Consider the following 14,254-nt stretch of genomic DNA (forward strand, 5'->3'; position numbering starts at 1 on the left):
CAACCTCTTTCAACAATTTTTTGATTTCCCTCCCTTCGTCTGACTTTTCACAAGCAAGAAGCTCTTTTAAATAATTTCAAGTCATATGAAGTTTTCTTCTTCGCGTAAGCACTTTCCTGCTCCTCAGTAAATGCTTTTATTTTTTTGCACAAACAACCGTGCAATGGCGGGAAATGACGTCATCGATATCCTCACTAGTGAGGATATGGAAAATACGCCACAACAGTCCTGGATGCAGTTTCGTATGAATTTTACGAGTGGTGTGAATTTCCAGTAACACTCGCGGCTATGTAATAAAACAAACCTCTTATCAACTCTTACTGGCACGGGGCCGTGCTGGGAATATATCACCTTCGACCTTTCTTGTATGGAACTCGCTTCGCTCGGTTGGTTACCAGAAAGACCTCTGGAAATGCTGGGCTGTGGTGTGAAGTGTGGTGTGATGTGTGGTGTGGTGTGTGGTGTGGTGTGGTGTGTGGTGATGTGTGGTGTGGTGTGGTGATGTGTGATGTGTGGTGTGGTGATGTGTGATGTGTGGTATGGTGATGTGTGGTGTGTGGTGTGGTGTGGTGTGTGGTGATGTGTGGTGTGGTGTGGTGATGTGTGGTGTGTGGTGTGGTGTGGTGATGTGTGGTGTGGTGTGGTGATGTGTGGTGTGTGGTGTGGTGTGTGGTGATGTGTGGTGTGGTTTGGTGATGTGTGGTGTGCGGTGATGTGTGGTGTGGTGTGTGGTGTGGTGTGTGGTGATGTGTGGTGTGGTGTGGTGATGTGTGGTGTGTGGTGTGGTGATGTGTGGTGTGTGGTGTGGTGTGGTGATGTGTGGTGTGGTGTGGTGATGTGTGGTGTGGTGATGTGTGGTGTGGTGTGGTGATGTGTGGTGTGTGGTGTGGTGATGTGTGGTGTGTGGTGATGTGTGGTGTGGTGTGGTGATGTGTGGTGTGTGGTGTGGTGTGTGGTGATGTGTGGTGTGGTGTGGTGATGTGTGGTGTGCGGTGATGTGTGGTGTGTGGTGTGGTGTGGTGTGTGGTGATGTGTGGTGTGGTGATGTGTGGTGTGTGGTGTGGTGTGGTGTGGTGTGTGGTGATGTGTGGTGTGGTGTGGTGATGTGTGGTGTGTGGTGTGGTGTGTGGTGATGTGTGGTGTGGTGTGGTGATGTGTGGTGTGCGGTGATGTGTGGTGTGTGGTGTGGTGTGGTGTGTGGTGTGGTGTGGTGTGGTGATGTGTGGTGTGTGGTGTGGTGTGGTGTGTGGTGATGTGTGGTGTGGTGTGGTGATGTGTGGTGTGTGGTGTGGTGTGTGGTGATGTGTGGTGTGGTGTGGTGATGTGTGATGTGTGGTGTGTGGTGTGGTGTGGTGTGGTGTGGTGTGGTGTGGTGTGGTGTGGTGTGTGGTGATGTGTGGTGTGGTGTGGTGATGTGTGGTGTGTGGTGTGGTGATGTGTGGTGTGGTGTGGTGATGTGTGGTGTGGTGTGGTGATGTGTGGTGTGGTGTGTGGTGATGTGTGGTGTGGTGTGGTGATGTGTGGTGTGTGGTGTGGTGATGTGTGGTGTGTGGTGATGTGTGGTGTGGTGTGGTGATGTGTGGTGTGTGGTGTGGTGTGTGGTGATGTGTGGTGTGGTGTGGAGATGTGTGGTGTGCGGTGATGTGTGGTGTGTGGTGTGGTGTGGTGTGTGGTGTGGTGTGGTGTGGTGATGTGTGGTGTGTGGTGTGGTGTGGTGTGTGGTGATGTGTGGTGTGGTGTGGTGATGTGTGGTGTGTGGTGTGGTGTGTGGTGATGTGTGGTGTGGTGTGGTGATGTGTGATGTGTGGTGTGTGGTGTGGTGTGGTGTGGTGTGGTGTGTGGTGATGTGTGGTGTGGTGTGGTGATGTGTGGTGTGTGTTGTGGTGATGTGTGGGGTGTGGTGTGGTGTGTGGTGATGTGTGGTGTGTGGTGATTTGTGATGTGTGGTGTGGTGTGGTGTGGTGTGATGTAAACAGAAAAATATATTTCTCCGCCTTTCTACGCAAGCTACTAAGAAATTATTTGTAAAAGCTTATTGAAAAGTTCTTATTCCAAAAAGGTTAAAAAAGAACTCATTGAAAGAAAATAAGTTTTTCGATGAGTTGTTTACACAAGCTTTACACAAATAGTAAGGGTTTTGTAAACAAGCGATGCGAGACAGTTCACGTGCTCCACGCAACATTTCTTTTTTTAATGAAAATAGTATCCTATCTTGCTAGCGGTAAGGAAAGGCTTTTGGTCTAATAACTGCTGTTCTTGTAGGATTCTAGGTTTTTATTTGCATGAAAAAAGGCATTTGTCGTGAACGACGTGACAAAGAGTCACACCACGCTCCTTCACATTGCGTGAAATCCCAAGCGCCAATGGTAACGTTTGTTTCTTGAAGCGTAGTACATAAGACAAGTAATAGTACACTTTGTTCTTCCAACAGTCTTGTAAATAATAAATTGATTGACAAGTTCTTTGTTTTTTCGCCTTGTATCTCGAATTACTCGATTCGACACTTGAAGTTGTTGACTGCTACAGTAACTCATTGATTAATTCATAATGTCAACTTTTATTCAAATGAAAGTCCACACATGTTCGCATAGCGGACTCACTTTTACTGTTATTTCTCTGGCTTATTGCCCGAATTCTGAGCATTTTGCCCGAAAAATTTCCGCGCTGGGGGGGCTGCAGCCCCCCTCGCCCCCCCCCCCCCCGCCTCGTACGCCTATGGCTGTGCTGCGTGGCATGGCGTGTGCTGTGGTGTGTGGCGTGGCGTGTGCTGTGCTGCGTGGCATGGCGTGTGCTGTGGTGTGGGACGCGGCGTGTGCTGTGCTGCGTGGCATGGCGTGTGCTGTGGTGTGTGGCGTGGCGTGTGCTGTGGTGTGGTATTTGTTGTGTTGCGTTGCGTGTTACTGACTTTTTGTATGGGCTTTTACTTTCCCTAAGTAAAAGGCATTTTACAGGGATGGTTTAAGGACTTGTTAAAGCGGTTATGTACAACTGGCAAAAGGTGTGTGGTAGTCCATAACGATACTAACATCGCAGTTACAATTGCCACTGAAATGTGTCTTTTCCATCGTCTTCGCCAAACAGCCATGACAGCCATATTCTGATACCGAGTCGTGATCGCTAGAGACACGCTGGTGAAAAACCACTCAATCACCAGCTGAACTGAAGTTGTGATGGCAAAAGACTGTAGTAACTTTAAAAGGGAATCGTTTTGTAAGTAAATAAATTGATATAAGTACAAAACTCCGTTAACAGACACTACAGCAGTTGACTCAAACAACATGCTCATGATAGAGATATCAGCCATAAGTCTCTCACGGCGAGGAGTACGAAAACTTCCCCAAGGAGCTAATGTTCTTTTGCGAATTTGATGACAAATGTGATCGATCACAACCATAATGCTACGTTCTGCGACTTCTGCCGCGCCGTGAATTATTCCAAGAATAGCGATGGTTTGCAAACTGTCAAGATCCGCTTGTAAAACTCGAAACATAACCGCTGAAGCACAATACAGCAGCGCTAATGGGGCATACGTATATCCCGGATGAATAATGTTTCGGCTTAACTGCTGAACACAAATTCGCGAAGTTACTTTGAAAACGAGTCCAATGAGAGGAGAGAAAAGTGCGATTAGAAGTTTGCCTTCCTTGCTTTGTTTTATGTAGGCTGGATAAATGATCTGGGCCACGGGAATGGAAAGAATTAAAATAGAACAGGGGAGAGCTATCGTTTGTAAAAAGAAAATCACTTGCTGACTCCTTGTCCGTCGCATGCGGAAGTGATTAGTTAGGAGATGGACTTGCCAACACGCACTAAGAACACTGCTAAAGTGGATTGGAATCTTTTGTAAAGTAGATGGCTTGGAATGAGATATTCCTAGGGCTTGTAGAGTCATAAGGAAAAGTGCTTGGAAACAATATTCAAAGCAATAAACCAAGATCAGTTTTCTTTTCACCCCCATTAACTGATGTGGGCGAAAAATAAATAACACACATATAAAGAAGTGAAGGTTTAGAAAAACAGCAAAGATCACATCAGAAATTGATCTCATCCACTGCACTTGTATTGGAATGGACTTCTTTGGGTAAAATTCGCAGCTGGCTACAGTTTCAAGACATAGATAGGAGATCAGCATGTATACTGAACCTATGATAGTAGCAGTTAGTAGTGAAATCAAAGCTCCAATGTACATTGATTTACAAACTGTACGCAGAGCGGATGGTCTGAGTCGCTTCCAAGCCATCGCTCTATCTTCAACTTGTTGATCTCCATGTGTTTCTTCGTTTTCCTCGAGTGAACATGCGTCTGTAACTCTTACATTAAGATGGATGGACGCAAGATGGCTCAAGCTTGTGGCTTCTCTGTCGCTGTATTCTTGATAAATAAACTCATCAACAGGAAGATAATTCCATTCTCGGCCTGTGCTTTGTACAGGATCGTAGCCAAAAGACTCTGCCGTAAATTCAGGTTCTTCTGGATTGTAGTGCTCTTTCACGCCTCGTGTAAAACGGAACACGATTTGACCAAAAACCTCTATCAGTGTACTGCTACTCATTGTTCTTTGGAGTCCTTTGTTGTTTGGAGTCCTTTGTTGTTTGGTAACTTTGTTAGCGTACTATGTTTGGTTTAGAATTCCTCAAGAAAATCGAATATTATATTTCGTCGAGAACCGGTTGAATCTAAGAACTTCTCGTATTGTTTTGCTTTCTCTGCCCTCAAAGCGACTTTTTATTCTATTTTAACACGGAAGTCTAGATATTGCATTTGAAACTTGAAGTATTGAATTCTGCTGTACAGTGTATTTTTAACCAGACACGAGATTTGCGAAATAAAGTTAGTTTAGAACTCTTTGTCATTGTACAAACTCGCAGCGGTTTTATGTGAGTCGATATCGCCATGTAAGCGCAAATTTAGGCCGGATAATTTGTTAAAAGTCTCCAATAAGTAATATATACTGATACAGTTGGCAGGAATTAATTTTCTTTTAATAGTTGATGACATAAATAGTTTCGAAAGCAATTTTTTGATGAATAAGCACAAGTAAATCATTTTCATTACATTCTAAAAATAATCTCTCGCTTGTTCGAACTCACCTATGTTTCAGAAACACTTTTGCGGAAACACTGCTGAAACAAATGGCGCTTACAAGTTTAGCCAGGATATAAACCTTTTTACGTAGACAAATCATGCGTCAGTGAAGGAAAATGGTTTTAAAACGTCAGAAACGTTTTCTTGCTCCAAAGGAACAAAATGTGCTTCTAAAACATGCTTTCCGTGCGGTTAAACTGAGAAGCGTTTATCTCACCAATATTTCCGTAACATTATTTCCTAGTTTATCCCTCAAGCCCGGAACAGGATGATAATACCATTTCCCCTCCCCGGTTTTTTTGGATTGTATCGCTTTTTCACGCCTCGTGTAAAACTGAACACCATATGACCAATAACCTCTATCAGTACAATGTATAAAGGTCGGGACACACTATGAGACAAGTCGCAGCGACAGGTCTCTGCGACAAGTCGCTCCGTGTATACTGCTTAAACAAGTCGCTCCGGCACACAGCGAAGTTTCATTTGGAATAGTGGGAATGTGAACTAGTTTTTAAATTCAATATGGAAAAAATGATGCTCTGTCATTGGTTAATATATATTTTGTCGCAGCGACTCGTCGCAGAAGTGTGCACACGCTGCGACAACGCTGCTTTCGCTCATTTTGTCGCTGCGATCAGTCGCACGAATTCAAACTGGTTTGAATTCGTGCGACTAATCGCAGCGACAAACTTCTGTCGCAGCCACAAAAATTCTCCCAGAAATGCACCATGTCACACGAGGCAACATGTTGCAGCAACTTGTCGCCGCGACATGTTGCCTCGTGTGTCCCGACCTTAAGTGTACTCCTTCTCATTTCACTTGATAAACTAGCGAAATTGTATGAAATTTATCGGAAAATTTATGTTGATTTTACTGACAAAAGCTTATGCTGACGTCAAACAGACCAGCTAAAACCCAGAAATATGCGAACCCTGAAACCAATATCTCTGGTCACTTTCGCATGTTTACTTTTCCGTTCGGTTTCACGATAGAGGAAGGTTGTTTCCCAATGGAGTTTTTTGGTATCACAAAAATGTTCGTTGCAACCTCTTTCAACAATTTTTTGATTTCCCTCCCTTCGTCTGACTTTTCACAAGCAAGAAGCTCTTTTAAATAATTTCAAGTCATATGAAGTTTTCTTCTTCGCGTAAGCACTTTCCTGCTCCTCAGTAAATGCTTTTATTTTTTTGCACAAACAACCGTGCAATGGCGGGAAATGACGTCATCGATATCCTCACTAGTGAGGATATGGAAAATACGCCACAACAGTCCTGGATGCAGTTTCGTATGAATTTTACGAGTGGTGTGAATTTCCAGTAACACTCGCGGCTATGTAATAAAACAAACCTCTTATCAACTCTTACTGGCACGGGGCCGTGCTGGGAATATATCACCTTCGACCTTTCTTGTATGGAACTCGCTTCGCTCGGTTGGTTACCAGAAAGACCTCTGGAAATGCTGGGCTGTGGTGTGAAGTGTGGTGTGATGTGTGGTGTGGTGTGTGGTGATGTGTGGTGTGTGGTGTGGTGTGGTGTGGTGTGTGGTGTGTGGTGTGTGGTGTGGTGTGTGGTGATGTGTGGTGTGTGGTGTGGTGATGTGTGGTGTGTGGTGTGGTGTGTGGTGATGTGTGGTGTGTGGTGTGGTGTGTGGTGTGTGTGGTGTGGTGTGGTGATGTGTGGTGTGTGGTGTGGTGATGTGTGGTGTGTGGTGTGGTGTGGTGTGTGGTGTGTGTGGTGTGGTGTGGTGTGTGTGATGTGTGGTGTGGTGTGTGTGATGTGTGGTGTGGTGTGTGTGGTGTGTGGTGTGGTGTGGTGTGTGGTGTGTGTGGTGTGGTGTGGTGTGTGTGGTGTGTGGTGTGGTATGGTGTGTGTGGTGTGGTGTGGTGTGTGTGGTGTGTGGTGTGGTGTGTGGTGTGTGTGGTGTGGTGTGGTGATGTGTGGTGTGGGTGTGTGTGGTGTGGTGTGTGGTGTGGTGTGTGGTGTGTGTGGTGTGGTGTGGTGTGTGTGGTGTGTGGTGTGGTGTGTGTGGTGTGTGGTGTGGTGTGGTGTGTGGTGTGTGTGGTGTGGTGTGGTGTGTGTGGTGTGTGGTGTGGTGTGGTGTGTGTGGTGTGGTGTGTGGTGTGTGTGGTGTGGTGTGGTGTGTGTGGTGTGTGGTGTGGTGTGTGTGGTGTGTGGTGTGTGTGGTGTGGTGTGGTGTGTGTGTGTATGGTGTGGTGTGTGGTGTGTGTGTGTGGTGTGTGTGGTGTGGTGTGGTGTGTGTGGTGTGGTGTGTGTGGTGTGTGGTGTGGTGTGGTGTGTGGTGTGTGTGGTGTGTTGTGTGGTGTGTGTGTGTGTGGTGTGTGTGGTGTGGTGTGTGGTGTGTGTGGTGTGGTGTGGTGTGTGTGGTGTGTGGTGTGGTGTGTGTGGTGTGTGTGTGGTGTGGTGTGTGTGTGTGTGGTGTGGTGTGGTGTGTGTGGTGTGTGGTGTGGTGTGGTGTGTGTGGTGTGGTGTGTGTGTGTGTGGTGTGGTGTGTTGTGTGTGTGTGGTGTGTGTGTGTGTGTGTGTGTGTGTGTGTGTGTGGTGTGTGTGTGTTGTGTGGTGTGTGGTGTGTGTGTGTGTGTGTGTGGTGTGTGTGGTGTGTGTGGTGTGGTGTGTGTGTTGTGTGTGGTGTGTGTGTGGTGTGTGTGGTGTGGTGTGTGTGTGTGTGGTGTGTGTGTGTGTGTGGTGTGGTGTGTGGTGTGTGTGGTGTGGTGTGGTTGTGTGGTGTGTGGTGTGGTGTGGTGTGTGTGTGTGTGTGTTGTGTGTGTGGTGTGTGTGTGTTGTGTGGTGTGTGTGTGGTGTGTGTGTGTGTGTGTGTGTGTGTGGTGTGTGTGGTGTGTGTGGTGTGGTGTGTGTGTGTGTGGTGTGGTGTGGTGTGTGTGTGTTGTGTGTGTGGTGTGGTGTGGTGTGGTGTGTGTGTGTGTGTGTGTGTGGTGTGTGTGGTGTGTGGTGTGGTGTGTGGTGTGTGTGGTGTGGTGTGGTGTGTGTGGTTGTGGTGTGTGTGTGTGTGTGGTGTGGTGTGTGTGGTGTGTGGTGTGTGTGTGGTGGTGTGTGTGTGTGTTGTGTGGTGTGGTGTGGTGTGGTGTGGTGTGGTGTGGTGTGGTGTGGTGTGGTGTGGTGTGGTGTGGTGTGTGGTGTGTGTGGTGTGGTGTGGTGTGTGTGGTGTGTGGTGTGGTGTGTGTGGGGTGTGGTGTGTGTGTGGTGTGTGTGGTGTGGTGTGTGGTGTGTGTGGTGTGGTGTGGTGATGTGTGGTGTGCGGTGTGTGTGGTGTGTGGTGTGGTGTGGTGTGTGGTGATGTGTGGTGTGGTGTGGTGATGTGTGGGGTGTGGTGTGGTGTGTGGTGTGTGTGGTGTGGTGTGTGTGGTGTGTGGTGTGGTGTGTGGTGTGGTGATGTGTGGTGTGGTGTGGTGTGTGGTGTGTGGTGTGGTGTGGTGATGTGTGGTGTGGTGTGTGGTGTGTGTGGTGTGGTGTGGTGTGGTGATGTGTGGTGTGGTGTGGTGTGTGTGTGATGTGTGGTGTGGTGTGGTGTGTGTGGTGTGTGGTGTGGTGTGTGGTGATGTGTGGTGTGGTGTGGTGATGTGTGATGTGTGGTGTGTGGTGTGTGGTGTGGTGTGGTGTGGTGTGTGGTGATGTGTGGTGTGGTGTGGTGATGTGTGGTGTGTGGTGTGGTGATGTGTGGGGTGTGGTGTGGTGTGTGGTGATGTGTGGTGTGTGGTGATGTGTGATGTGTGGTGTGGTGTGGTGTGGTGTGATGTAAACAGAAAAATATATTTCTCCGCCTTTCTACGCAAGCTACTAAGAAATTATTTGTAAAAGCTTATTGAAAAGTTCTTATTCCAAAAAGGTTAAAAAAGAACTCATTGAAAGAAAATAAGTTTTTCGATGAGTTGTTTACACAAGCTTTACACAAATAGTAAGGGTTTTGTAAACAAGCGATGCGAGACAGTTCACGTGCTCCACGCAACATTTCTTTTTTTAATGAAAATAGTATCCTATCTTGCTAGCGGTAAGGAAAGGCTTTTGGTCTAATAACTGCTGTTCTTGTAGGATTCTAGGTTTTTATTTGCATGAAAAAAGGCATTTGTCGTGAACGACGTGACAAAGAGTCACACCACGCTCCTTCACATTGCGTGAAATCCCAAGCGCCAATGGTAACGTTTGTTTCTTGAAGCGTAGTACATAAGACAAGTAATAGTACACTTTGTTCTTCCAACAGTCTTGTAAATAATAAATTGATTGACAAGTTCTTTGTTTTTTCGCCTTGTATCTCGAATTACTCGATTCGAAACTTGAAGTTGTTGACTGCTACAGTAACTCATTGATTAATTCATAATGTCAACTTTTATTCAAATGAAAGTCCACACATGTTCGCATAGCGGACTCACTTTTACTGTTATTTCTCTGGCTTATTGCCCGAATTCTGAGCATTTTGCCCGAAAAATTTCCGCGCTGGGGGGGCTGCAGCCCCCCTCGCCCCCCCCCCCCCGCCTCGTACGCCTATGGCTGTGCTGCGTGGCATGGCGTGTGCTGTGGTGTGTGGCGTGGCGTGTGCTGTGCTGTGCTGCGTGGCATGGCGTGTGCTGTGGTGTGGGACGCGGCGTGTGCTGTGCTGCGTGGCATGGCGTGTGCTGTGGTGTGTGGCGTGGCGTGTGCTGTGGTGTGGTATTTGTTGTGTTGCGTTGCGTGTTACTGACTTTTTGTATGGGCTTTTACTTTCCCTAAGTAAAAGGCATTTTACAGGGATGGTTTAAGGACTTGTTAAAGCGGTTGTGTACAACTGGCAAAAGGTGTGTGGTAGTCCATAACGATACTAACATCGCAGTTACAATTGCCACTGAAATGTGTCTTTCCCATCTTCTTCGCCAAACAGCCATGACAGCCATATTCTGATACCGAGTCGTGATCGCTAGAGACACGCTGGTGAAAAACCACTCAATCACCAGCTGAACTGAAGTTGTGATGGCAAAAGACTGTAGTAACTTTAAAAGGGAATCGTTTTGTAAGTAAATAAATTGATATAAGTACAAAACTCCGTTAACAGACACTACAGCAGTTGACTCAAACAACATGCTCATGATAGAGATATCAGCCATAAGTCTCTCACGGCGAGGAGTACGAAAACTTCCCCAAGGAGCTAATGTTCTTTTGCGAATTTGATGACAAATGTGATCGATCACAACCATAATGCTACGTTCTGCGACTTCTGCCGCGCCGTGAATTATTCCAAGAATAGCGATGGTTTGCAAACTGTCAAGATCCGCTTGTAAAACTCGAAACATAACCGCTGAAGCACAATACAGCAGCGCTAATGGGGCATACGTATATCCCGGATGAATAATGTTTCGGCTTAACTGCTGAACACAAATTCGCGAAGTTACTTTGAAAACGAGTCCAATGAGAGGAGAGAAAAGTGCGATTAGAAGTTTGCCTTCCTTGCTTTGTTTTATGTAGGCTGGATAAATGATCTGGGCCACGGGAATGGAAAGAATTAAAATAGAACAGGGGAGAGCTATCGTTTGTAAAAAGAAAATCACTTGCTGACTCCTTGTCCGTCGCATGCGGAAGTGATTAGTTAGGAGATGGACTTTCCAACACGCACTAATAACACTGGTAAAGTGGAATGGAATCTTTTGTAAAGTAGATGGCTTGGACTGAGATATTCCTAGGGCTTGTAGAGCCATAAGGTAAAGTGCTCGGAAACAATATTCAAAGCAATAAACCAAGAACAGTTTTCTTTTCAGCCCCATTAACTGATATGGGCGAAAAACAAATAGCACACATATAAAGAATGGAAGGTTTAGAAAAGCAGCAAAGATCACATCAGAAATTGATCTCATCCACTGCACTTGTACTGGAATGGACTCCTTTGCGTAAAATTCGCAGCTGGCTACAGTTTCAAGACATAGATAGGAGATCAACATGTATACTGAACCTATGATGGTAGCAGTTAGTAGTGAAATCAAAGCTCCAATGTACATTGATTTACAAACTGTACGGAGAGCGGACGGTCTGAGTCGCTTCCAAGCCATTTCTTTATCTTCATCTTGCTTGTCTTCCTGTGTTTCTTCGTTCTCCTCTGGCGAACACGCGTCTATAACCCTTATATCAAGACGGCTAGACGCTAGATAGTCCCAACTTGTGGCTTCTCTGTCGCTGTATTCTTGATAAATAAGCTCATCAACAGGAAGATAATACCATTCTCGACCTATGCCTTGTAGAGGATCGTAGCCAAACGACTCTGCTGTGAATTCAGGTTCTTCTGGGTTGTAGTGCTCTGTCACGCCTCGTGTAAAACTGAACACGATATGACCAAACACTTCTATCAGTGGATTGCTACTCATTGTTGCTTGGAGACCTGCGGAATAAATGCTTTCAATCCACGGATTTGTGTTAGCGTAATTTTGTTTGGTTTAGATTACCTCAAGCCAAGTCGAGCTATTATATCGACGACGACCTGTTGAATCTAAGAACTTCTCAAGTTGTTTTGCTTTGTCTGGGCACCGCAAACGTCTTTTATTCAATTTTAACACCGAAGTCTAATTCTTGCTTTCGAACCTCGAAATATTAATTTCCGCTTTTTCTTACCAAATATGAGGTTTGAGAAATAGATCTAGCTAACAAATCTTTTTATTAATATTATTCAACAAACCACAGGGCAGTTTTTTGTTTGTCGAGAGCTCCTCAGTTGTAAACGCGAGCTAATAAGACCTGGTTCAATGTTAAAAGGCTCCAATAAATAGTCTATACTGATACAATTGGCAGGAATTAATTTTCTTTCAAACTATGTCATCAGCTCTACAAGTTGCAGAGCTGACATAGTTTCAAAAGCAGTTTGGAATGAATAAGCGCGATTTAATTATTTTTAAAAACAGTCTCTTACCTAGTTCGAACCCTGCTCCGAAGTTAAGCGTGCGTTACCATGCAAAGCAAGAAGTGTTTTTGGAATACAATCAGACCTTCCGTAAGTGTCCACCTTACTTACGAAAGGTTAGACCATAGGGCGGGATTATTTTTAGTCATAGCCTGTAGTTGTTTCAGAGAGTTAATCCATGCACAGAAGCATCCGTGAACCCAAAAACGCTTTATTCAAGAACACTTCAAGTAATTCGAACAGATTTCAGCCCGTTCAGTTGTGATACCGACCGGTTAGCTCAGTTGATAGAGCGCCGGACTACCGTGCGGCAGGTCTCGGGTTCGAGTCGCAGACCGGACCAACACTCAGGGTCTTAAAATAACTGAGGAGAATATGCTGCCTTTGCAATAACATCTTTAAATAGTTAAATATTCTAGTCTTCTCGGATAAGGACGATAAACCGTAGGCCCCGTCTCCTGTATCTTCAATGTTTTGGTCAGCAGGGGACGTAAAAGAACACACACACTTATCGTAAAGAGTAGGGCATGGAGTTCCCGGTGTTGTGGTCTGGTCTTTGCCCGTTGTACTGTGCTTACTGTGAAATGCTCGGAGATATTAGCTGTATAAGCTACTCTTTAATTACGAGGGTAAAGAAAAGTGATGTATGTATAAGTATGTATGTCACGATGAGCCAGTAGTCACTTGCGAGCATCGGCTTTTTTGTTTGATTTGTTTTAGCGATGGAATAGTTCCAACGCTGTGGGATGCCATTTATGATATTAAAACCAAAACGTTTCGGAACTCAGTAGGTTTTATTATTTCGGCTTTTACTGTTTTTTTTTTTTGTTGTTGTTTGAATTTGTTTGAGCAATTGAATAGTTCCAACGCTGTGCATGGGATGCCATTTATGACATTAAAACCAAAGTGTTTCGGAACTCAGTAGGTTTTAATCAGTTTCGGCTTTTACTGTTTATGTAAGTAACGGATGAAGACTGCAGCAACAACGATTCGAATGAACTGCCAAGTGAACAGCCTAACAAGTGCATAAGCACATGAAAGGTCTGAACAAACAGACCGAGCAGACGAAGGTCGAAACTGCAGAAAACCATCCATAAGAGTGACTGACTAGAGGGTTTACTGACTAAGTGGTAAAGAAAAGTCCTAATCGTTTTTATTTTGGTTGATTTGTTTTAGCGATGGAATAGTTTCAACGCTGTGGGATGCCATTTATGATATTAAAACCAAAAAGTTTCGGAACTCAGTAGGTTTTCATATTTCGGCTTTTACTGTTTATTTAAGTAACGGATGATGACTGCAGGTCCTGCAGCAACAACCATTCGAATGAACGGCCGAGTAAACAGCCTTCATATGCGCAAGCACTTGAAAGGTCTGAACAAACAGACTGAGCAAACGAAGGTCGAAAGTGCAGAAAACCATCCATAAGACTGACTGACTAGAGTGTTTACTGAATAGATGGTAAAGAAAAGTCCTAATAGTTGTGTTTGTGTAAGTAATAGACGCAATCTGCACCAACCGAAAACAAAGAAAATAGTCTGCAAAAATGACTGACTACGGTGTTTACTTGGTAGCGACCTGTTGTCCTTATTACATTTTATCCCTCAGGTAGTTTGTAGGAACAAACTTGATTATCATATCAAGATTGTAAGCCATTTCGTTATCCCGTAGTGGATGTTAAAATTTAAACAGAGCAAAAAATTTCTAACCATGGGGCCTAAAAGTGGTGGCGGTCGCTCATAGGAGGTGGTCGCTCCACAACTTGTCAGGGTGATCGACATCTGTCTTCTTCATTCAATATGAATGCACTATAAAGCAGTCAGGTGACGAGAATAAAGAGCTTTATCAACTAGTTGATGTATTTCGAAATTCTCAACTGAACTAACATTGAAACAACTGTATGAGCAGCAGCCTCAGCTTGCATAGCTGGCGGTTTCTTCGGCGCAAAATGAGGGTAAAACAAGGCGAAAGCGAGCGGTGAAGCCGCGAGAGGCATGGGAAGGAGGAAGTTCTCTGTCCCTCCTCACCACGTCTCGTTTTGCCACGTAACCGTCGCTACGCAGGCGATACTTCTGTGTAAAAAATCAAATGATATTATGCATTGGTAATAGAATCCATAAGCACACCCATACTACTTGTTTGTTGAGCATTTTTCCTGGAAAGTTTAACAGAGTGTTCGCAGTGGCGTTTAAAGTATCGTTAAAGTTTTGACTGCTTCCTTCATTAAACATGCTCGTTCTATTCCTCCACTATTAAGGGCCTGTTGTAAAGGTGACCATGGGAG

At 45.1% G+C, this 14,254-nt stretch overlaps 3 protein-coding genes across 3 annotated transcripts in view; 1 reads left to right on the forward strand and 2 right to left on the reverse strand.

The window, feature by feature from the left end:
• The window catches only part of LOC144632482 (protein ecdysoneless homolog), a 42,861-nt gene that overhangs the window by 21,239 nt on the left and 7,368 nt on the right, over nucleotides 1-14,254 (forward strand). The gene's annotated exons all lie outside the window — the stretch shown is intronic.
• LOC144633939 (uncharacterized) lies at nucleotides 2,927-5,026 on the reverse strand. Its single transcript, XM_078492869.1, has 2 exons — nucleotides 4,614-5,026; nucleotides 2,927-4,583 (listed from the first exon to the last, which is right to left on the reverse strand). The coding sequence occupies exon 2, from the start codon at nucleotides 4,550-4,552 to the stop codon at nucleotides 2,930-2,932; it is 1,623 nt and encodes a 540-aa protein (XP_078348995.1). The 5' UTR covers nucleotides 4,553-4,583; nucleotides 4,614-5,026; the 3' UTR covers nucleotides 2,927-2,929.
• On the reverse strand, nucleotides 9,821-13,739 carry LOC144632913 (uncharacterized). The gene has a single exon (XM_078491676.1). It carries the CDS (start codon nucleotides 11,441-11,443, stop codon nucleotides 9,821-9,823), a length of 1,623 nt encoding a protein of 540 aa, XP_078347802.1. The 5' UTR covers nucleotides 11,444-13,739.

This window comes from Oculina patagonica, chromosome 12 (assembly GCF_052425735.1).
Source record: "Oculina patagonica isolate OP01 chromosome 12, crgOcupat, whole genome shotgun sequence".
Lineage (NCBI taxonomy): Eukaryota > Metazoa > Cnidaria > Anthozoa > Scleractinia > Oculinidae > Oculina > Oculina patagonica.